This window comes from Patiria miniata, unplaced genomic scaffold, assembly GCF_015706575.1.
Source record: "Patiria miniata isolate m_02_andy unplaced genomic scaffold, ASM1570657v1 HiC_scaffold_24, whole genome shotgun sequence".
NCBI classification, from domain to species: Eukaryota; Metazoa; Echinodermata; class Asteroidea; order Valvatida; family Asterinidae; genus Patiria; species Patiria miniata.
The window spans coordinates 2461245-2485898 of NW_024037063.1; the positions used below are offsets into that span (position 1 = coordinate 2461245).

The following is a 24654-nucleotide window of genomic DNA, read 5'->3' on the forward strand; positions in this document are numbered from 1 at the left end:
AAGGGTGACTGAAGGGCGGATCATTAACTAACTGGTTCTCGTCCTTTGTGTCGCAAATGTACACGTTATCTTGTGAATACCAGCTTATAAAAAGAAGGAGGTCAAGTAAAGTTCACTGACCTTGATTTGCCGGAAATAGTCGAGGTCTTCCGACCGCTCCCGATCTTCACAGAGCCATGTTGTTATTGTTTGGTACGTACGGACAGCTGGAGCGGAATCACTTTGGAACAAAAAGACTCTCAGAAATCGTGACTGAAATGGATGGATGAACGGAATTCTCGTCTCAGTTGTAAGTATGGTAGTTGAGGTTTTATCGATGAAGTGTTCGTTGGAGAATCGACAAAGAAATAGGAGCTTTAAACTTGGTTTTAATCAGCCGAGATTGTTCTAAAAAATCTAAGCGAACTGGCAGTGGCAGTGGCAGTGGCACTGCACGATTTCGATACACCATTAACACTGGTTTGTAAATCTTCATTTGCTCAATCATTGATCATGTTGATCTTGGACACGATTTTTATTGTATTGAACCGGCTTTTGTCATTCCCTTAGTCCTAGTAGAGTGTAAGTTATTGTTGGGTTCTTGTTGGGTCTTGGTGTGTCTTTTGTCATGTTTGTCATGTTTGTATTGAAAAGTTCAGATAACATGGATAATGTTTGTTGCAATTTTTATTTACAATTGTTTTTTTTTTAATAAGGCCTAGGCCCTAGTTACTTTGTTTTTCATGCTTTCGTCATTCATTCGTGTACATGTATGTAAACAACATCATCAGCAACAACAACAAGAAAAGAAGAAAATCATGACGTAGCCACCGTTCTTTGAACCATCTCCTCTTTACCAGAAAATTGATATTTTGTTCACAGCCAATGCTTTCTCTAGATGACGCATATTAAAATTATGAAAACCAAACCAGCTGCCAATCAGTTCTATTAATGTTGGCGTGTTATTGTGCTGGACTGTGCTTAGTATAGTTATTCCAGGGTTTTGAGAGAACTTGATTCTTAAAAAAAAACAGGGTCAGCATTTCAGTTCCTAGTTAAAGAAAATTTCATCTAGATTTTTGGTGATAATTCCATTTTTTTGTTTTCATCTCATGGCGCAGGTCGTTCCAGACTCGTAGATTTAGCCTTCTGTTGAGGTCTGACATGGAGTACATTTATGACTGGGAGGAACAAGATAGGTTCTCGTTTGAAGACAGCGACCGATTCGAGGAGGACTCCCTGTGCTCATGGGTCAGCGAGGCAGAGAGCGTCAGCAACAACAACTGGAGGGGATGGAGGAAGGGAGGAGCTACAGTGGGAGGGGGAGGGGCCACGCAGAGCAACCATTCCAATGAAGGTTTGTGCAAGTTATTTTGGTCTGTTTGGTATAAATAGCTTTTAAGTGGACTGTATTCAATTTCATGAAGGTTGTTTTAAAGGCCAGTTCATATTCAACGCAAATGTGAATGCAAACACAAATTTCCAACGTCATGGCAAGTTTTCGTACATCAACTTTGAACTCATTTCAAGTCTGGGGAATTTCGCAGCAAATTTTTGGGACCTCGAGTTTGTGCTGCAGTAGCTTTTGCATGAAGTACATGTACGTACCGGTTTTAAAACATAAGTAAATGAAAAAGTTCTCAACTGTGGAATTTACAAATAAAATGAATGAGAGCAGGATTTTTTTTTGGTCAGGACTCCCAGTAAAATACTCTACAGCAAATTTAAAATTTGAAGTTGCAAATTAGTGAAAACCAGGGTGTCGCTTTTCATGTTTTTTTAATTGTGCAAGCAAAGTAAAAAAATCAATCCAAAAGCACATATTCAAAACGCAGTGTCCAAAAATTGAAACACCCCTTTGGTAAAAATGATGCAAAAAAGTACAAATTTCAAACCATTGTTAAGATGGAAAAAAGTACTGACTTGATATAAAATCAATATATTTTCAGTAGTTTCTCATTAAATCTGTTAAATCACTTGCTAGTGCTTCAAAAAATAGGTTCTTAAACAACGTTTGCTGAATCACATTCTCAACCCCGACTGATAAAGACAAAGAAAGATAAAACATCCCTTAACCCCCCCCCCCCCCCAAAAAAAAATCCTGTGAGCAACTTCCTGTCTGTGGGACTTGCAGAACAAAGGAAATACATCTGTTGAGGTTGGAGTGAACAAACTTTAAGAAAAAAGTGGGGTCGTGAGTCAGAAACTCTGTCCACAGAATTCCTTTATGCAGCAATTTGAGTGGTTTACAAACTACAGTGGAACTTTGATAAGTCAAACTCTGATAACTCAAAACAACTGTTAAGTCTAACAAAGAATCCATTCCTTTCAGTACTTCAGTAGTATAACAATGATACAACCCTGCTTAACTCAAAACTCTGCTTAAGTCACATTTTGAACCTGTTCCCTTGAGGTTTGACTTATCATCGAGATTTCACTGAACATTTAATGATTGGATTGTGTTGCTTTTGAAGTTTTTTACTCCTTTTACTCAAATATATTGAATGCCAATACATTGAGAAATGATTTTTGAAGATGTCACAAGCACATCGTCACAATTTTCACGACGAAGAAAATTTAGTGTAGGCCTACTGAGGGAATGGGAAATTTGTCTCTTTGTGAAAATTGTGACGACATGTAGCACACAGTGCATATTACACACATGCTATTTTCTTAACATTATAGTTTACTTTAACACAAATAATTACTGAATGAGTTAATTGGTTGACATGTGTACAAACGTTATCTAGCTGTTAGCCACTTTGCTAGCTGTTTGCTTTGTTCTTTTGTTAGCGTTCTCATTCAAATTGGAAAACCACGTGGTTGGATTGTTGCCAACTTCCCACCACAAAAAAAATTACTGAGTTTACAAAATAATTTAATTAGAAATTCATTGCCTGTGGAGTTACATTCTATTCTAAATTACTTCATTTATCATTCTGTACTTGGGTAGAAAATTAGCCCTTGTTGTTACAAACCTCATTGTCCTTAGTTGTCTTTTCAGTTTTAATTTTAAATAACTAAACATGTCATTTTTTTATTTTAAATTTGAACAGCACACCGTAACCTTGTTTCTTTGTCCATCTGACCATGTGTACAATTATGTGTGGGAGTCGAGCCATTCAAAAGGATGACTCATAAACTTGATTAAGTCCACTGACATTGAAATTAAAAATTCTGTAAATCAGATTCTCAGATGTGCTTCAATTTACACAAAAGCAGATTTACCTATGTCATTAATTGCTCTTTTTCTATTACCACAAAGCTTGTAGCGTCTGTTGTAAAAAGATGGCCCAATCACAATCCACACCATTTGAAATTCATAGATCTATAGGACAGACAAACAAAGGGATTGAAGGTTGCCTGGAAACAGTGAATGGACTGTGCAAGTCTAAGTGACTCACCCAAATGAAGGAAAACCACACAAATGAAGATGTATAAAGAGAATCCGATTGGGGCTTTGATTCTTATGTTGAAAAGACTGGCAGTGTAGAATTATGTGGTTATTGATTGTTCAAAGAAACTAGTGATTCACATGTATGGACTATGGTATGTACAAGTGCACAATGTACCAGTGACAGGTGCAGACTGAATGGATTTTGGTTGTGGTTTACCAGCCAAACCACATGTGATGAATTCAAAATGAGGCTTTGCTTAGGGAATAGTACAACTGGGCAGAATTTCTAGATTTATTCTGTGTGAAGTGAAACCTCCCCCCCCCCCCAAAAAAAATGACTGTCAAGATTTTCTTTCAGAAATTATAACCATCTTTTAGAATTACTAACTGCAAATGGTGTGCAGACTGAAAAAAACCCTGCTAATGCGCTATGTTCAATTAATCCTCAAAGAGAGAGGCATTTTTTTGGGGGGGGGAATGTGGTCCCCCACCCCTGCCATTATGCAATGATTGACTCACTTGAAATTTGGTGTGCTCATTGCATAGCACTATTCCATGGTTGGGCGAAGCAGTTTACTTTTATGGGGCAGCTAGTGCTTGATGCTGCAAATAATATGCCGCTAAATTCATGCACTTTAGAGAATTGCTGACAAAATGCTAAGAAAGTAACAGTTTATCCAAATTATGGGTCAAGAATTGTTTTAGCTGGAAAAAGCCATGTATACATTACATTTAGGAATTAATGTGTTTGCATAGTGCATTTGGATCAGGCAAGTGTTTGCATGTGATGTTTGGATTGTTTGTTTTCACAGTGAACATATCCTTGTTATTCTAGTGAGACCTGGTTTTTACCCTGGTTTGAATTGGGTCATGTAACATCCCAAAGGGATACTGACTAGGTTAACTTTTTTTCAGCAAATATAAGGTTGCAATGAATATGAAATTGACTGGCCTCTTCATTAATTTTTTTTTTTTGCAAATTTTTTTGTAACAAGTAGGCCTACATGTATTTCCAACTGAGACTGAATATTTTCTTGAAAATTGTTTTTGCCAAGCGTACATGATGTATGTACATTTGTACGTGTATATTTCAAGGTTTATGTGTACGTGCATAATAGCAGCTATAGGGCCTACTGAATGGCTCAGAGCACGCGGAATCAAATTGCGACGTGTTTTTAAATTATAAATTCATTCATTTACACATCTGTGAAAGAAAACTATTTTCTGTGAATTCTAGAACTCAAATTCACACTGTTGTCAATTCAAATGATATTCAGGCATGCAACTTTTCCTCAGATCCGCTGATTTCCACGATTTTACTTCTCGTGAATGCCATATTACAAATTGAAAAACACTGTACAAAGTCTTTTTTTGAGGTTTGGAAATTGGAATTTCCTCGTTTTTTTCCCCCTTAATAATTCCCAGTTGCATGCCTGGATATTGTTTTCACCCATGACCTCAAAAGTGCAATGATCATGTTCATTCTGACCTTGTCAATGTTGCAATTCCCAAAGAGTTACTGAAAACAAAAGTGACGAGATGTCGAGACTGGAATTTCTGAAATGCCACCATTGTCCTAATAAGGTCCGTCCACTGCCAGCCTATAGCTTTCCACTGACATGGTTAATGCCATATTCATACAACATGGGTAATTTATGTAAGCCCCCACTAAAGCTGTAAACTCCACACTTGATTGCCCCACCCATTTTGTAGATATATATGTGTATAATCATTGTGCTCTTCGAGCACAATTATACACTATAAAGAGGTGACAGTTTTGTCAATGAAATTCACAGTGTCTCAGTGCAAAACGCCATGCAATTTAATACCTGCGCTGCTAAATTTTTTGTTGTATCGTGTCTTTGGATGCTGTAATTTATTGGCCTAAAACGGCCATGTGTCTGGTCTGTAAAAACTTACTGTTTACCTCATAATACATGTTTACACCACAACGCTAATAAATTACCTCATAAACACAGCGTTGCATCAAATACCTCATATATATACTTTGCGTTGCATAAACTACCTTAATTGCATGCACGTGTGAATCGAGTATGTATGCAGGGCGCGCGCGACGTGCAGAGCAATGCAACCAGTAGCCTTTGCGTATCAGAACTAATGTTTGCTAAAAAGAAATTCTGACAGTTGTCCATGGTATTAAAATGCGGTGATTTAATCTATATCGGGAAGGGTAAATAGCAACGTTCATTACCACCTTTTTAATTTTTGTAAATCATGATTTTACAAAACAATTGTTGACTGCTGTGATGTGGGGACACAGCGTGCTTACTCCTTCAACTTTCAAGGATGCATAGCACCCACAGCTCTGCCTCCGGTGAAACTTCTCTCAAGAGTTAAAAAATAAATGACATGTCCCACATCACAGCATTCAACAATTGTTATTAATTTGCCAATTTCCTGCAGATGTTGAGCAGACAATATTGCTTAGCAATATTTTACACTAAGTGAAAATTGGCAGAGTACCAGTTAACAGCAACGTGGCATTTTGACTGGTAACCCATTTCGCTAAGCTAATGTCTAAATTCGCACAATTTGCATTTTCGTGTTAATATCATTTTAATGTCCAGCAAAGTCTCCTTTTAAAAGAAAAAAAAATCTAAATGAGGTTTTCCTTTGCATTGTGAATGACAAAGGAACAGCTGATGCTTTTAGACCCATTGTTTGCAAGTGTTCTTATCAAAATCGCCAATTTGTTTCGTTTAGATAACCTGGTCAGTGTCAATGTTCATCTGGCCTGCCTGTTCTGATTGCCAAGAAAACAAATCAGATTTTATTTTCCCGTTTGTGGATTTTTTTTATTTAGTGTGACCTGACCTGCTACGAAAGCTGCCCAGGAATCCAGGACAGTTGTTTTGTTCCGGACAAGACCTTGACTCTTGGGATCTGGGCCCAATTTTATGGCGCTGCTTAACAGTTTAGCAGAAATGTTTTGCTTAGCATAGCAGAAAAACGGTCGCGTGTGCATGGAGATTTCTATTGTTACCTAGCCTATGTCACTAAGTTAAGCAATTTCTTCTCTGAAGTAAGCGTGCCTTCTTATGCTTACAGTCGCCATGAAATAGACAGAAGCTCTGTTAGCAGAAAATCGTGTGCTTAGCAGCGCCGTGAAATTTGGCCCTGGTGCGTGCTACAGATCCATAAATTCATACCCCCCCCCCCCACAACACCTTATAAATCATTTAGTGTCTTGTTTTTTAGTTTCTTGAGAACATTAGATATTTGTTTAGTACATTATTATAAAAATATAATCAAGATTTTGGAAGAGTAATATTTTTTTACTTGCTTAAAATGAAAAGATTTTTCATGTATATGTTCCCCTACACAACACCGTGTGAATTTATTCTGTCTGGGGAGAGAAATTTTAGCCTTTTTTTCTGGCCGAAGATAGTAGCACTAGCAGCATTATCACAAGTGGTTGTGCAGTCTAACATCCCCAAATTACACAGCACAATCTAAAAAGGCGAGCATGCACTTCACAGTGCAGGTACAAACACAAAATGTACATGTTCAATGTACATGGAATATCCATGATCATGTATGAAGTGGTGCATGTAATGAACAGCAATTTTGATATTGCTGGGATAACGTACGCTATGTAGGACATGTACGTACGTATACACATGTACAGTGTAAGTTTTCTATTTTCTTCAAAGGTGTCACATGTGAGCGTTACTTGGATCAGAAAAATATATCCAATCCACACAATATGCAAGTTGTTCAGGATTATCCTATTTTATAAAAAAAAAATCATTCTATTGGTTCATAATCCATGCCATTTGTAGAAATATATTTGTCATATGAAAGTACGTGGATATCATATAGATTACAATGTACGTGTAGGACCAAAAGGTGAACAATGCATAAAATATTGCGATAATACCCGACTTAAGAAAATGCATTGTACGTTGTACACGCGCGATGAATGCAAACACGTAAGTTCAAATGCCCTTGTCCACTGTTAATAAAAGACTCTGGGATTCATTAACAACATCATCCACAATTCTGGAGGCATAAAATTACCCGAAAATGGTAAATTCGCATGCACTTTACAGGCTGCATGCGTGCATACATGTCATGTACGCAACCTTTATCATATGCATGCATTGTTGTTGTGAGGCACAGGAAAACCTTTGAACCTCATCAGATCCGAGCAATATGGCATTGTAATTAGCCCAGCCCCCAGGCATCGGTTTAGCCTTGCACTGTGTCTGAAGGTTCAAGTACAAAAAGCCTTGCAATTTATCAGATTTAAATTGCTGTGTTAAGTCAACCTTGGCGTGAGTCTGGTGGCTGGGTCTCTAATCCAAAGAGATAACAGCAGACAAAGCCAGGGTGCTAGATTCTGTTTACGATCACTGATGCTTGAATCCCACTTTCCATTTTCTTTGTTGTTCTTAAGGCAAGATACTGTTACACGTACAGTATACATATCGTAAATCTATTTTTGTTGGGGGGGGGGGGGGCAAACAATTCATGCAATGTGCAGATTTCTTACTGTGCTGTTGTGAATTAGTTTATCATTGCCTTCATGGATATACGTATCATATTGCCATTGTCGTAAACATAATTATGACTGTAATTTATTGGATATTAAAGATGCTGCATCTGTTGTCGTTAATATTCCTGTGAACTTGATTGTCAGAAACAGATATGCTGCTCTTAAATGATGATGAATGTTTTGCTAAACCAGTGGTAATCTTTCCAATGACATTGAAAAACGAAAACATTGACAAACAAAGACATCAACAAACTGGGGAACCACCAGCATACATGTAGGGCTGGATAGCTCAGTCGGTAGAGCACTGGTACGGCATTCCAAAAGGTTACAGGTTCATACCCTGCACCAGACAATTTCTTTGTTCAATTTTATAATTATTATAAATGCACCAACAAAAGACTTGATCAATTTTGGCATTAGTTTGTCTGTGACAATAGCATTTAAAAACTGGCTTGTCCACCATAAGACAAAATGTGTTCCAGGTTGAAATACTTGAAATTATTCATCTGGCAATTTTTCATTGCACACCAGATCAGTTAACCCATTTGTCCCAAAACATTTTGCCTGAAATCATAAATTCAAGAAAACAGATTCCTGGGATGACATCCGTGTATAGTCATAGACTTTTCCCAGTCCCAGAGTGCACCACAATTCAGCCTCAAAATACGTCGTTCGCTATTCAATCTACTATAGTACATGTAATTATAACTGGATGACCCATCTTTTGTGTTCACCATTTGACTCGTGCAAGTCTCCTGGAGTCATGTACGCAGCCGGTACCGCGATGAACAAAGCCGTCAGTCGCAGGGGAAGGAAGTAATTTATCTCCCGTTCCATTCCAGACGGTTTTCAGTCTAAATTTAGCCCGTTTTTGGCTCATTCTAAAATTGGTGGGCATATGTGTCATCAGGCTACATTGTAGAATTGCTCAGTTGCTATCAAGCGAACCCTGTTGTAGCCTAAGTTCCTTTTTCATTGGACGTAATGAATGTGGCGTTTATTCGTAAAACATGCTTTTGAACTCATCAGTATTAATTGTTGTGTGTCTGATTATTTCGCCCTTAATAAAAACCATCATCAAAGCATGAATAAAAGAAATCAAACTTTTGTAAGACTTCATTTTTTTGCATCTGGATGAACATTCTTTCATATTTTTTTCGAAAACAAAAATAAAATCACACTTGTCGATGTATTCTGTTTATAACTACCAATAATTTAGTTGCACTCAAATTTTATTACAATCAGTGGGGTTTTTTTTGGTGACTGCTCTATGTTCCGACACCCCTATGTTCCGACAACGTAGATTGTGTTACTCCCGGTTAGGGTTAGGGTTAGGGTTAGGAATAGGAATATGTGCAGTCGGAACATAGGGGTGTCGGAACATAGAGGTGTAACCGTTTTTTTCTTCAGTACTTGTGTTTGTTTTTGCTCTGTCAGCTGTTAGTGTTGCCAATACTGTTGTTATTCAGCTGTAAATTGTCAAGGTTGTTCTCACAGACTTGACCCCAGACGACCTGGACCATGGCTGCTGGTTGACTAATTTGACACACATGATCTGACCTTTACCCGTAGCCTTCAACCTGCGCGTCATGTGCAATGTGTGTAAAGAGAGCAAATATGATTATTATGGCCATCAAGGTCTAGAATATGCTGAGATTACAGTTCAGTGTAAAAAAAAAATACATAGAAGGAGCAAGTCAGAAAAGTCTTCCCCCTGAAATCTCAGACAGTGAGATGATAATCTAACAAGCCAACTCTAGTGGTGTTTTGTGACATTGCAGGTTTTTTCATCCTGTTTTCACAAATTTGACTTAATTTTCACAACGGTTTGAGCATAATTTCTGATTCTCGCTAAAGGCTGATTCATAATTGACGCGAAAGTAGACGGCATGAAATGTTCGCTGCGAAATTCACCAGAGTTGAATTACGTTCATCTTTTGCAATGCGAAATCTTGACGTCACAATTTCGCGTTTGCGTTCGCATTGGATCACTCCGAGTATGAACCAGTCCTAAAACAGTACACATAAATAGTTACGCTTACACGGTAGGCGTACGTACAGTACATGTTTGTGTTCTTGCTATCACGATAGTCCTTCAACTTTAAGCTAAACGTTCTTTAAATTGGCAAATGTTGATCTTAGTTAACAATAGAACGTTTGACAACTGAAACAAATATTTGTTCATTTATGTAGTAAATACTGAACACTGAAATACCGAATCACTATTTCAGAATTCTTTCGCTTTTGTACTTTTGGAATTTTATCAAAAAGATCAGAAGTCAAGGCTAACTGACTACATGTATATATTTGTATCAGATTGCAATCAAGCAACCTTGAACTGAACTACATACATAAACATTAAACTGCTATATACTGGGTAAATGTAATTGTAGATCGAACTTGGCATTTAGTTAGCCTTGATGTTGGAATACATGACTAGTTGTTATAGCAAACATGCAATGATTGTTTTCCTCTTAATTACAAGACAATAATTCTAAAGGGCATTTTGTACACTTTGAATTAGACCCACACGTGTTCGGTTTCAGTGTTTCCTCAATAATTATGGTGTTACATTTCTTGTCCAAGAAAAAATTGTAATAATAATATTTTTTTGTTTTTCGTTGAAAATGTACAAGTTTAACCCTTTCCTGGTTTCCCTATATTATATTTCTGTTCTTCGTCAAACCTTTAAAAAAAAATTAAATCTCTTCAATTTGATGTTATTTCCTGAGGAAAAGGTAACATAAACTCGATGGAAATAATGTGCTGCAGAACACATTCAATTTCCTGTGTGTGAAACTCAGCTTGTGGGCTCTAAACATTGCGTTACTGGTTGCCAGGCGGTTACCGGTAACAGTGGTCGGGTACCGGGAAAAGATACCGGACAAGTTAGATCCATTTCCTCTTTCTAAAATCAAGACTAGACCGCAAAGTCAAAGAAAAAATGAAAATCAAGTGTGAAAAAAATCAATGATGTGTTGTGTAAAGTATGGAAAAGTTAAAAAATATTTGAAAAATTTTGTAAAATTTTGAAACTCAAGAAATTACAATGATGAAAAGCCTGTTTGATCAAAAAAGGGAGAAAATATTTGGTAATGCAAGCATAATCAGAAGACTACAATAACGTAGCTTTCTGAATTTTGAAATAATGGTTTTGTAACAACAACAAAGTTTCAATTTCAAAAACTATTTCCTGAAATGGAATCTTCTAAATGTCCGTTTAAAAAAGGAGATGAAAATACACGTAAAGATGTAACCACAGTTTCCAGAAACGGAAGCCTTTACATCACAATAGTCTTAATAATGATCACAATACTTTAACATCAAACAGACAGATACAATCAATCCCTGAACTGCCAAGTCCAACTGAGTCCAACAGCAGGTGATATATGCTGTGTCTCCTTGGATTCGATGCACTCTCAGGAGCAAAGTGCCATGAATTTTGTTTTTTACGGTCCGTTTTGTTTTTTTGTTTACAGTCATTCAGCTGGTCGAGCTGTCTGCCAAGACAGTCGCCCTCAACTTCCCCTTCGAGGTCGTAGAGCGCATCTACCCACCTGTCCCGGAAAATCTACAGTTACGCATCGCGTTCTGGAGCTTCCCTGAGAATGAGGAAGATATTAGGTATGTAGAAGAGGCCTGTGAGAGGGACCCTTATGAATATTCATCCTGGTGTTCATTTATGCAGATTGTATTTCTGCCTGGCCAATGGTAGTCCATGTATTTCAGAAAAGGAAGAACTATAAAGCAGTTTCTTTATGAATATTCATGCATTGTATTAATGTATGCAGTTTGTATTCCTGCTTGGATTGCAGATAAATACAGAAGAAGGGATTGTGTGGTCAAGAGCAAAGCATTCTCTTTATGAATATTCATTGCTTGTATTCATTTATATGCAGATTGTATTCCTGTTTTGGCCAACGGGAGTCCAGATGAATACCAGAAAAGGGGAGCACATGGTCTAGAGCAAAGCAGCTATGAATATTCATACTTTGTATTCATTTATATGCAGATTGTATTCCTGCTTGGCCAATGGCAGCCCGGATGAATACCAGAAAGGGGAGCACATGGTCAAGAGCAAGGCAGTGAAAGATGCCTTACAGATAGGTTTCCACCTGAGTGGTACGGTGGTACCCACCCAGGGCATGACGCAGCAAGGAACGTTCAACGTCGCGATCACCTTTGACCGTCGTCGCATTTCCTCCTGCTCCTGCACGTGCTCCTCGGCCAGCAAGTGGTGCAGTCACGTGGTCGCGCTCTGCCTGTTTCGCATCGTACACCCTTCCCAGGTCTGCCTGAGGGCGCCGGTCTCGGAGTCGCTGTCGCGACTGCATCGGGATCAGCTGCAGAAGTTCTCGCAGTATTTGATCAGTGAATTGCCTCGGCAGGTAAAATAAAATTTAAAAAATTAACAAATAATTATGATGATTGATTTACATTGTTGTTATTATTATTATTTATTAATTATTTAATAACTCGCTGACCTGGCAGATCTTACCGACGGCCCAACGCCTCTTGGATGAGCTGCTCTCCTCCCAAGCTAACACTATCAACATGGTCTGTGGAGCCCCGGACCCAACGGCCGGCCCCTCGGCTTCCGAGCAGACACGATGGTTCCTAGATGATGCCGTCATGCATGAGAATATCAAGAAGACGCTGATACGATTCACAGGACCAACACCTATTGTATTCAGGTAAAAAAATGGGGCATTGAGGTGGGATGTGTGGGGGCTAAACAACTTCCACAGAATCTTGGTTGTGATTTCTGTCTTCCTAGCTACTGGAAACCAAACCTACATCATTTCTTTGTTCTTTCTTCCAGTGATGTCACCTCCTTGTATCTGTCATCGAGTGCCCCGCAAGCAGCCGCCGAATGGACCAACCTCCTGAGACCACTGAGAGGCAGAGAGCCGGAAGGCATCTGGAATCTTCTTTCCATTGTCCGTGAGATGTGTCGGAGGAGAGATAACAATGCCATCAGCCTCCTCAAGATACTGACGGAGGAATGCATCATCTGCGATCAGGTACCTTGAAACAAGCATCTTAAAACCTTGACTCCGTCCATGAGCTTTTAAAAAAGTCTTGACATTTTAAGGATGATCTTAAAAATCCACTGGTAGCTCTCTTGTTTCCAACTTCATATTTTTTTTAAGCTCTCTGGTTGTACGCAGCATCTATTTGTTTATTTTCAGGATCACTACAGATGCATCATTTCTTGATCTACATGCATCATTTCTTGATCAGAGTAGATCTGCATGACTTTCTATTCAGTATGCTAATTTTGAAATGTCACTGAGATATTGAGGTGGACATATTGTAAAGATTGTCAGTTCTTGGCCGATGTGACATTTGTCATCTTCTCATCTTTCAGATTGTCGTTTGGTGGTTCAGCACCAGGACCTCCGCCCTCCATTCTCACCATGGCAACCACGGTCACCGTGCCAACAGCAACAGCACCACGGCCGTCGCGCAGCACGCCTGCGCCAGCATGTGTGACGAGATCGTCTCGCTGTGGCGACTGGTGGCGCTCAACCCCGCCATCACGCCCACAGAGAAGGGAGAACTACAGGAGGAACTACGCAAGTGGCACCTTCAGGTCATTGATAAAGTACGTAAAGGACGAGGACCAAACTTTGCCAACACAGTGGGCAACGTGACAAACGTGCGGCGCGTGGACATTGAGGTTTTCCAAGGATTCAAGCCAGCGATTGAGGCCTGCCTCATGGACTGGCACGATTACCCCATTGAAGGGGTGACCTACACTGACCCACGGAAAGACAGGGTTGAAACCACAAAACCACCTTCCGGTAAAAGGACTACCCCCCATCACACCCAACAGAGTAGACCATCCCAGCAGAATCCACCAGTCAGGACTGAGGAATCGGGCTGTACCACCATAACAGAGGTAGATCCCAAACTGAGGGACATTCCAAAGAGTTCCGGCAATGAGCTACACCGATTGAGCTCTTCAGAGTCCAGCTCCAGTAGTAGCAGCTCAGGCGTGGACGACCAACGTGTGCTAAGCTCAAGTCGATCGGAGGACACAGACTCCGATTTTCAGGGTATGGAATGCACCTGCCCCTCGGAAAAAGGTGCGGAGGGCGGGGCCGCCCCGTTAAGAACCAGCCAATCAGGGGCGGGGCATGCACCTGCTGTGAGTGTCGAAAGCAGGGACGGGAAAGCCGGGGGGAAACGCAAAGCCAAACTAAAACACTTACAGCGCAGCGAGTCAGTTGACTCAGCTGACGTTTGTCTGGAGTCGCCGCCTAAAAGCCTGCAGCCAGACTCGGATTCCTCCCTCGATGTCGGGAATCCTAGCAACCAGGAGGTCAAAGGTGACGAGGGGAACGACCGACGGAATTCAGGGGATGAGTACCAGGTGTACTTCTATGACACCAAGGCCAAGCTGACGGAGCAGACGCCCAAGAAGAAGAGCGATGCGCCAAATCCGTTTGCTAGTATCAAAAAGATGGAAGACCAAATCGAGGTAAGAAAAAAGGTCAAGTTAATGCCAGTTGTAAAAATGAGAAAAATAAATTACATAATCATTACCTATTTGTCATAGCGACGGATAACAATGTTGCTCTGAACTGAAAAGACGAAGGCTTCATCTGTGGTATAATCTGTTCAATTTTTAATGACCAAGATCAAGTGACAACAATTCGCAATTCCAGACAAATATCCAAATCTGAAATGGAACTTTGCGTCTGGTAGACATTATTTTTATGCCCACTGTGTACTCAACACTGTCCAAGACCTTGTGAGAAAAGATTCTTTGTCCTTAAAAAACAAGCTTGTTATTGTTCACCATTGTCTGACTGTTGTCCTTCTTCCCTCTGACCTTTTGACCTTTCGACCCTTCTAGATCATGTTCTCCCGTGCGGAGGCTCTCCATGCCCATGGCTACACCAGGCACGCCTGTAAGCTGGCCATCGAGCTAGCCGACGAGATGCTGGCTAACCCTCCCGAGCTTGACCACCCTCCGCCCAGTAACCTCTCAAACAGGGTACGGTCAAATTGTTCTTCTTCACTTCGATGGGCACTATGCATATTTGTATTAAATCTGTATTGCTGAAAAAGCTGAAATGACACACGTTTCATATTTATCAAAATTACTTCAAAGAAATTGTACAAAGTATGAAAAGTTATGAATAGTTTGAGATGAAAGTATGAAAAGTTGGACATTTGAAACCGTTAGGAGCAACTACGTCAAAAAGGTGACTGTTACAGTTGGTTGTAAAGTCTCCCCAGTCCAGATAATGAAAAAATTCGAACTTTTAAGTTTTCCTTTCTGAAACCAAAAACTATTTGGGTGGACAAGAGTTGCTCATAATACTTTTTGGTTTGGCAACTTCTCCAGAAAACCAGTGTTAAATGGGTGTAACTATATGTTTAGGCACTTCAGGTTCTTTTACAATTTTTCTTTCCTTTTAATGGCTATTAAATGTAAATGTCTTTACTTAACATTCAGATCATTCTTATGGAGGGGGTGGCAGATAACCATATCTTCTAATGAAGATCATGTCTTAAGATTGAAGTCAGTTGATCGTGTCTGTATTTATTTTTCTGGTTTTTTTAAATTTTAGGCACGCAAGAAGCACATTCACCAGCAGAGCACCCTGTCCACCATGACGTTAGCCAAGGCGGCGTTTCTCTGCAGCGTGCTGTCAGAGCAGCCGGACTGTCACCACCTGGCATTCAGGATTGGCATGTTTGGATTGGAGCTGCCACGGCAACCGGCATCCACAAAGGCCCTGGAGGTTTGTTGGTTTGTTGGTTTGTTGGTTTGTCTGTCTGGTTGTCTGGCTTGTCTGCTGTCCTTAAGCATGACACTTCATACCAGAAGTTTCATATTGCATTCCTCCACAAAGAAGCAGAGATCCTTTTGAAGACCCTTATGTCAACACTGTTTATTTATACTAGTAATCCTTTGTTCACCCACCTGTTAATTCACATTGTTAATTCAAGTTGTATTTATTTATTTATTTATTTATTCTGTGTTTTTTGTCCATTTAATTTGCAGGTGAAACTGGCCAATCAGGAGTCCGATTTGGTGGCCCTCTTGAAGCGCTTGCCCCTCACGCTGACGGAGGTGACGACGATACGTCAGTTGGCGCAGGATTTGCACGAGGGCGCCCTTGTGTTCAGAAGCGCAGCATTGCTGGCCCTCTTCATATTCGATGCACTTTGCCTTCCAGGTAACGGGCACAAAGACCAATTAAACTTAGGCAAACCCGATCAAAATTTGCAACTGACCTGACCCAATACTGAGTTCGGTTCAGTTTGGTTCGATTTGGCATCGATTTTAGCTGGGTCAGAGCAATTTCAGTTTGCAGTGTTTGGAGCAGATCATTCGGTTAACCAGTTGCTCCCTTGAAACACCTACTTTTGATACACTGTCTGGAAGAACATCAGTCGCATGTTTGAATAGGTAGAGCACTCTAACATGCACTTGGTTGGTCTTGGGTTCATTTCCAAAAGTTGCCGTTTATTTACCTCTTTCAGGCCAATCCTCCTCCCTGAGTCGTTCCCACACTCGTTCCGTCTCCTCCCGCGACCGTCTCCCAACAGACGAGAAGGTCGGCTTTGACGCGGCCGTGGCTGCCTTGGCCATCAAGAGTAACGTGTCAGAGTCAGAGCATCCACTGCTGTGTGAGGGGATCAGGAGGCAGAAGGGAGAGCTGAGCACCACTCTCTTGGTTCACTACAAAGACGACCAGAATAAGCTCAGAAAGGTGGGTAGAGAGGAAGAGATTTTATAATCATGAAATCTGTGGACTTGACCACAAAACATCTGATAATATCATCTTGCACTCAATAAACAGAGAGTTTCTTAAGAGTTTCCAATCTTATGGTTGAAATTGCATTTGACAGTACATTCTTAAAAAAATATTCTGCTGAAAACTTCAGATGAAAAATTAAATGACCTTTCCAGTTTTGTTCCTTGCTTGAAGAAATACTTGAATATCGCCCTTAGAAATGTGTTTTCAGAAAATAAATATTTCAATGAATTTGTGCTCCTATATTAAATTGAAGATTCTGGATGCTTTGCTGGACAAGCAAGGACCCAAGACCCAGCGATCCTCACAGCCCTTCCCACAATCCTCGGCGTGTTCCTCACAAGACGGTAACCGCAGCAACGCATCTGCACTGGTAGGCGAGGGGCAACAAGATGCCTCCCACCAGCGGCGTAGTCCGAACCATAGTCCCCAAGGCGAGGCCGGTGATAAATCCCCAGCCGCTGACGCTGCCGTGTCGCAGCTGACGCACGCTGTCGCGTCTTGTAACGTTCGTCCCGACATCAGCCCCTCCCGACCGCGAAACCCCAGCCCCGAGACCCCCAGTATTGCCAGCTGCATCCAGCACCTGAATGCGCGCAAGTCCGTCTCACCCGAGCAGCCATCTGCATCACCATCATCGTCATCACAGCAACAAGCTCGGCCGGTACTGTCCTCCGCATCCTCATCCCAGCCAGCAAGGGCGCCCTCCGACGTCGTCGCGACGGGTTGGAACGAGGATCCGGGGGCGTGTTCGGGGATGATCTCCGTGGGGCCGGACATTGACCAATGGAGGCAGGCCCAGGCAAGGATCAGCGGTGGGCGGAGTAGCTACATGTGTTGGGGGAGGATCTTTGGCAAGAACCAGAAGAGGAGTAAAGGTATGTAGTGGACATTGCCAAATTATGTTAACGGCAAAGACCAATTGAAGCATGCATGACAGTACTTTTGCCTTTGCTTAGACTCACCACAATGTTCTTATTTTCCTACTTATCCAGGGATGGCAGCCATTGACAGCAGCGCGCCAGAGACCACATCCAGTGATAACTCCCCCACCATGGGCCGCCGTGTGCCCCCAGGGGGCTGGGGACGCTACCACGGGCCCGGCAGCGACAGTGGCAGCAGCGGCAATTCCAGTGATTCCATTAGCTCCAGCAGTTCAGCCGAGAGGGGGACGTCGGGTGCTAGGCCCAAGATGCGAGACGTGGAGGGGTAAGTGCTGTTGATGAAAGAACATCACTTTTTTTTTTAATTTGTAAGTGAGGACAATATTTGTTATTGGTTTGAACCTTGCTGCAGAGACAGTTCTATATATTGCAGTGCGTTTTGCATTATTTTTTAATTACGCCGATATTTCTGGGTAGAAAGATTTCATATTTCACGCGATCCTCATCAAGCCCCTTTAAAATCGGTTGAACCTTTGACCTGGAATGTCCTAGCCAAGCACTGGCCCCAGTAACAAGAACAGCATGCTTTTATTCATAACTCCCTTGGGGTAGACGGCCTTGAGCCGAGCAGGGCGTGCATAATCAATCATCCTGTCACTAGAACCAGCAATCAACCTTAAGTGCCTGTTGTTTCCAATCCTTTGAGACATACTGTAGCCCAAAGAGCATATTCTTCCCAGGATCAACAGAAGAAGAATGCACATTACACCCAACATTCATTTACAGACCACAAAACAAAATTCCTTTATCTATTTATCAACTTGATATATTTGGTTGAAATAACCAATATTTTTGTTGAAACAGCCTGATGCCTTCATCGCCGTGGATACGACCTGGGCCATCATTAGCATCTGATTTACAGGGAGCAGATTCTAGAAGCTCTACGCCAAATTCCAAAGTAGTCAGGTAAATTAAACAAGCCAAAAACTACTGAACATTAAAATCCAAAATAACACACTCCAAACCTGGAATTCCCCCCTGGATGGGACGGAAGTTCATCACAAGCTACTGCCTAGTTAATGCCAGTACCCATTTTATACTCCTGTAATATGAGAGAGGCAAGTGTGGGTAAAGTGGCTTGCCCAAGGACACAAAATTAGGCCAGCAGTTGGAATTGAGTCACTGACCCTTTGATCAGAGTCCCAAACCGTAACTTCATACATGTGTGTGTTTACTTTTCTTGTATACTTCAAATTTCCTGCTTTGCGTAAATGTCATTCTAAATGCCATTGTCATTGTCATTGCATTGTCACCAACAGGAAAGGAGGCAAGAAAGGCGGTCGCAGCGACGCTTCCCCTTCCATCCCCAACCAGCCCAGCGAAGCCTCGGCGCATTTCTTCTTCGAGCTTGCCCGAACCGTGCTGACCAAAGCCGGTGGGTCTAGCAGCACGTCTCTCTTCACACAGCCGGCCGCTAACGCCAACCACTCGGGACCGCATCGTGGATTACACCTGTGCGCGTTTGAGATTGGTCTGTACGCGCTGTGGTTGCACAACGCCGTCACTCCAAACTGGCTGTCGAGGACCTACTCGTCGCACGTATCTTGGATCACAGGTACGTGTGGGGAGAATGCACAATTAAACAGGCGATAACTTGAGGTTCATCTTAAGGCTCTGCGAGGTTTTTTTACAAGATACCTCGAGGTTCAACTTCAAATCCTTCCATTGAACCCTTCCTTTGAATCCTTCCTTAGGTCAAGCCATGGAGATCGGCAGTGCGGCCATCGGTATGCTAGTGGACACCTGGGAAGGTCACCTGACTCCGACCGAGGCCGCCTCATTGGCCGATAAAGCCTCGCGAGGTTTAGATCCTAACATGGTCGGTACGGCCGCCGAACTGGCCCTGTCCTGCCTGAGGCATGCCCACGCTCTGAACCCGACCGAAGTTAACAGAGCTCTAACACAGGTAAGTCTAGTATTTTATGAACCTGGTAAGCACAGCAAATTGTCAAGCGCAGAAATTCCCTCAACACAGAATATATTTGCTTATGAAAAAGGGATAACCAGCTTAAAAGTTGATATGTCTATTCAGTTTTGGTTGGTTTCCGTGTGTTTTGTGCTTAAATTTGCTAAGCTTTGCTTAAATTTTCTAAGCAAAATTTGACCAATTAAAATTTTGCAGTGCAAAGAACAGGACTACCAGATGCTGGCCAATGCTTGTTTAGCAGTGGAGAGTGCAGCGAAGGGCGGTGACGTGTACCCAGATGTACTCTTCAATGTTGCCCGCCAGTGGGAGTGGCTTCACGACAACATGTGGGGTGCAACTAACAATCGTCGAGCCCGGCCAAGCGAGGGTGCCGATGCCCACCAGGTGGCGGGTCACAACGGCTCGCCGACGACCGAGAGTGGTCAGATCGTACCGTATTCAGTCGCCGTGAGCGTGGCTCCCAACGCGGCAATGGTCAGCCCGTTGCTGTTACCGTATGGAGTAGCCCGGGTACCAGCCCAGGCCGTACAGGTACCGCTTGTGTACCACCCGGGCTGTCCGGAGTACGTCCAAGTTGATCCATCGTATCTCCCGAGGTTACCAGGAACATTCCAAAGCTACCCTGCGTTACAACACGGTCGACACGGGACTCCAGACCACAGACAGTTACAGCCTAATGCCCACAACGTGCATTGGAACGGTGTCCACCAATGTCCACCGTACTATTCCACCTGTCCCTACTCCTCCCCCAACCCCGTCCCCCAGGGGGTGCCGTTACCCATTCCAAATCAGTTCCCCACCCAGGCAGGAGCACCCCCTGCAGCCCAACAGGGAGTTCCCCTCCGCGGTGCCCACGTCGGTTACCCGCTACCGGTCATGCATCCCAGGCCGTCCACGGCACAGCAGACCCCTCCACAGCAAAACCTACCTCTCCAGCAAGTGGTCGGGCCCATGGGCCCACATCAACACACAGGACTGTTCTATTTGGATGCAGCGTATAGGGTAGGAATGCTGGCTATTGATACCCTGGCGAGGAGGGTGCACGATGAGAGGACGCAGGCGAGATTCTCTCCCAATCCACCTTACGGAGAAGACATCAAGTGGCTCTTGGAGATATCCAAAAGGCTTGGTAAATAAAGACAATTCCCAATCACAAATCCCTTATACCAGAAAGACCTGCTCAACTCTTTCCAGATTTACTCAATTTTAACCAATATTCCCGAACCCAGAAAGCAGAAAATTCACAGTAATAGTAGTTTTCCTGACTTTTAATCGTCCACTACATCCTTCTTTTTGCCAAGAACTACACCTTGGATCAGTTTGAAGCACCAAAACAAAGCTTGTAAGCCTTAAAATTCTAAAAAAGTTCTTAAACTCCTAGATGAGTTAACTTCTGTAACTTTGGTCATTTGATTATTGTTTCCCTTTATCTTTTTGTGCAGGTTCCAGCTATCTACAGCAGTTCTGTGCTTGCGTTCTGAACGTGGTGGTCAGTCCGTTCGTCTTACACACCATAGCTTGGGAAGCCGCCCACTATTTGGCCTCCAACAACCACACCCCCATCCAGGCCAACCTGCGCTCCCCGATCCTCAGCCCCATCGTCCAGAAATGCGTCCAGATGTACATCCAGTGCATCCACCAGCGCATGTACCACGTGACCCAGCCCGAGTACGATGACTTCATCAACGTGGTGCAGAGCGCGCAGAAGGCGTTCGTCATGGCGCCGGGCGGCATGGCGCAGTTCAACGACTTCTTGCAGTCGCTGCGCCGGTTGAGGCCATGCAAGCGCGAGCTCTGGACGCGGCTGGCTAGTACGCTGTCGCCCGGAAATGTCTTTGAACACACTTCAAGCAGCCATTGACCAACCATATATCATTTCCAAGGAAGTATCAAATTCATAAAAAAATGAATAAGTGTTTAGATCCACACAAAGGACAAAACGTCTTGACTTTAATATTTAAAATACGCATTATCATAAAATGGTGTATTAACAAAAAAAATAGACATGGGTTATTTATATACATATCACTTTATTATAATCAAATATCCAAAAATGTGACTTGCTGTTTTTGGCATTTCCTGGTAGAAATCACTCACATTTATAATTTCAGATTGTATTATCCATTACCCAATTTCATCCTTGACTTGTTTCCCCCATTTTGATACGAAGAACGCTTTATTGTTATTTTTTATTTGTGTTTTCGAGGCTGTAAATAGTGATGTACTTAATGTCGTGTATGATACCTAACGTGTGCAAACTGTCCTCATGTCAAAAAGTGAGCATTTGTATAAAAAAAACTAGTTTAGCATCCACAGGAAGACTGTGTAGAGTAGAACTATTCAGAGTAGAAAGACTTGTAAGACAGACTAGGAATCTTAGAAGGGTGCACTTGGACGATTCCACAGTCGCTTTGTGCAGTCTGAAAGGGGTACCAGACCTCTGATTAAAATGTGGCCACATGCATAAAATTTCATTCAGAACAAATAACGGCTCTGAGTGGAATAACAGATCGAGTCTGGTGCGACTACTCCACAATGACACAGTGAAATGCTGTATAAAGGCTTCACAAAGGTCTGCGCATGACGAGAACAGCCACTCAAATTCAATTCAGATATACTTCAAATCGAATTTTATTGGCTGTTCTTGAAATTGGTGTGACATTGAGCGGGGAAGTACAGGTACAATGTACCTACGTTTGTGAACACTTTGCAAACTGGTAAGCTTCAGATAAGGTTGAGTTTCCGTGGTTATGACGCACGAGGAGCTTGTAGATATCATTGTAGATGTGTCAGTAAACACAAACACAATTGTAAAGTTTTAGACCGTGCAGTCGTTTTATTTAAAACTGTTGTAATTGTGTTGATATTTTGTCATTCATGGTAAGCAGTCATCACCTGGTTGCTAGGTTTCCTAGTTTCCTGTGGTTTAACCTGGTTACTGGTAATTCCCCCAACAATTAAAAAAAAATCACTTATAAAGGCGTTTAAAAAACCACATGTGTGTGAGACTTGAGTATTATTCAACAGGTGTACCCAGCATTGTTGAAGAGACAAATGTATCGTTTGTACACCGGTATACAGTGTGTGCCTATGTATCTGTCAATATTCAATACCATTTATGTAGGTCTAAAAACAGCTGGTTCCCCTGCTTTCTCTAACTAAAATAATAATGTAATGACCATAGGGACCCAGACAAAAAATGGCCGTGTGATTGTAAAAATGTCGGTTAATTTCTGGGGGGGGGGGGGGAAAGGCCTCTTCCTAAAACGTGAATTTAGAAATTATATAGTTAGTAAGCATTACTGAATATTAAAGTTATTTGTTTTTACAACTGTGAAAATTTACAACAGGTTAACGTTAAAAGTACAGAAAAAAAGGCTTTTTACTCCATGTTGGTGTTTTACAGTGTTTTATGTGCAATGATCTTAGACTGTTTTGTCTTATGAATATTTACGTATTATTTACATGACTGTCGAATCATATTCTTATTGCTTAAGTGTCATCTTTCTTCCTCAGATTTAATTGGCTGTTGCTATGTTGTGGGTGGAGCTTCCATTTCTATGTCAGCAGTAGCTCATGAATAATAGATTAGTTGGAAGAGTTGAGTAGTATATACCAAAAAAAAATGCAAATTACATGTATGCAAATATGCGTATTGATGGCAAATATTCTAGCAAATCCAAATCTTTGCAAACATGAATATGCATAAAGTGGGCGTTGCCTTTTTACTGTCTTTGTAGATCACTTTTTTTAGCAAGCAATTAGTGATTCTCTAGAAATTAGATATATGCAGATTACAAATTACCATAAATCTATACAATCAGGTATTTGGTTAATTTTCAAGTAATGAATATGCAGTAGATTTTTTTTAATTCTTTGTGTTTCTCAATCTTAGTGACTTAAAAATATAATTTTATAATCCTCCGAAGAATTTGATTCAGTTGTGTTCCCACGGTAATTGTTTCATTACCATCCCAAATAAAGGTATTGAAACTACAATTTATGTCAAATTCTGTAATACTGTATTTGTTGTGGGAATTATTTTTCCACAATCAATCGGTGGACAAAATTGGAGAGAAAAAACCAGAACGCGAAAACCTTTCAATAAAAAAATACCTTGTAATGAATTTGCAAGTTGAATTGGAAAAAATTCTGCTAATTTGTATAAAGGGGATTTTATGTATTGTACATTTGGAGTTTTGGTCTTTAACAAAACTGTGAAACTTTTTTTTTGGGGGGGAGGGGGTTCCATATTCAGTAACTTATCTATTTAGGAGTTGCTGAGGGTTTGTAGGGCAATTGATCGAAGAAACGGACCCAGGAAACTCTGTTTACTTGAAAAGTTTGTTTACTTTCAGTTGTTTACTTTACAGTTCTCAGGTTTTGATATTTTTTAGTGTACATAGTATTTACGAAAAAAAAAATTAAAATGTATTTGTTTATCGCCCCTTTCGTTTCCAAAGAAAAATTAATTCAGTCGTCCCAGAAGCAGCGAAGTTGATTTTGACATCTGACAAAAGCTGTCCATCAAATATTTTGATTATATTTGTTTTTGCAGATCCCCACCCCCACCATGAACGATGGATATAATTACATAATTTGATATTTTTTATCGTTATTTTCTTCTACATTTTAGTGTTTTTAAACATCTATTCTTGATCTATGTCAATTTAGTCATGTGATTGTAGAAATGGATGCACTCCATTTAAGGCAAAAAAAAAATAAACGAAAGAAACTTGAAAAAAAACAAAAAAAAGGTCTTTGTTTGTTGTATCAACCATATTCTTTTCTTTTCTTTTTTTCGGTAGAGGAGGGGTCGTTTTTCTGCCAGATGCACTTCACATTGATATAATTACCCTTCAGCATCCGACTCTCAAATTTCAAGGGTGAACCGACCCCACCCAACTCCCACTCCACGCCACCCCACCCAACTCCCACCCACCCACCCCTACTTCACCACCCTAACATCTGACAGACTTCGAGCTAGACAAATCCACTTTTTCTAATCTATCACTGGCTTTGATAAAATTATATTTTGCCTAAAATAGGCGCCGCTGCCACTATCCGCTCCGTTCACAAGTACCCCCTCACCGGCAAAGGAAATACAG

The 24654-nt window shown here is 41.4% G+C and overlaps 1 protein-coding gene across 1 annotated transcript; it reads left to right on the forward strand.

Moving 5' to 3' along the window:
• Positions 1 to 116: 116 nt before the first annotated feature.
• LOC119732618 (zinc finger SWIM domain-containing protein 8-like) lies at positions 117 to 24290 on the forward strand. Its single transcript, XM_038206201.1, has 18 exons — positions 117 to 289; positions 1101 to 1336; positions 11375 to 11519; positions 11908 to 12283; positions 12387 to 12589; positions 12718 to 12919; positions 13267 to 14382; positions 14761 to 14901; positions 15482 to 15655; positions 15919 to 16093; positions 16401 to 16630; positions 16932 to 17553; positions 17671 to 17884; positions 18424 to 18525; positions 18879 to 19174; positions 19314 to 19525; positions 19742 to 20675; positions 20989 to 24290. The coding sequence occupies exons 2-18, from the start codon at positions 1144 to 1146 to the stop codon at positions 21405 to 21407; spliced, it is 5754 nt and encodes a 1917-aa protein (XP_038062129.1). The 5' UTR covers positions 117 to 289; positions 1101 to 1143; the 3' UTR covers positions 21408 to 24290.
• Positions 24291 to 24654: the final 364 nt, after the last annotated feature.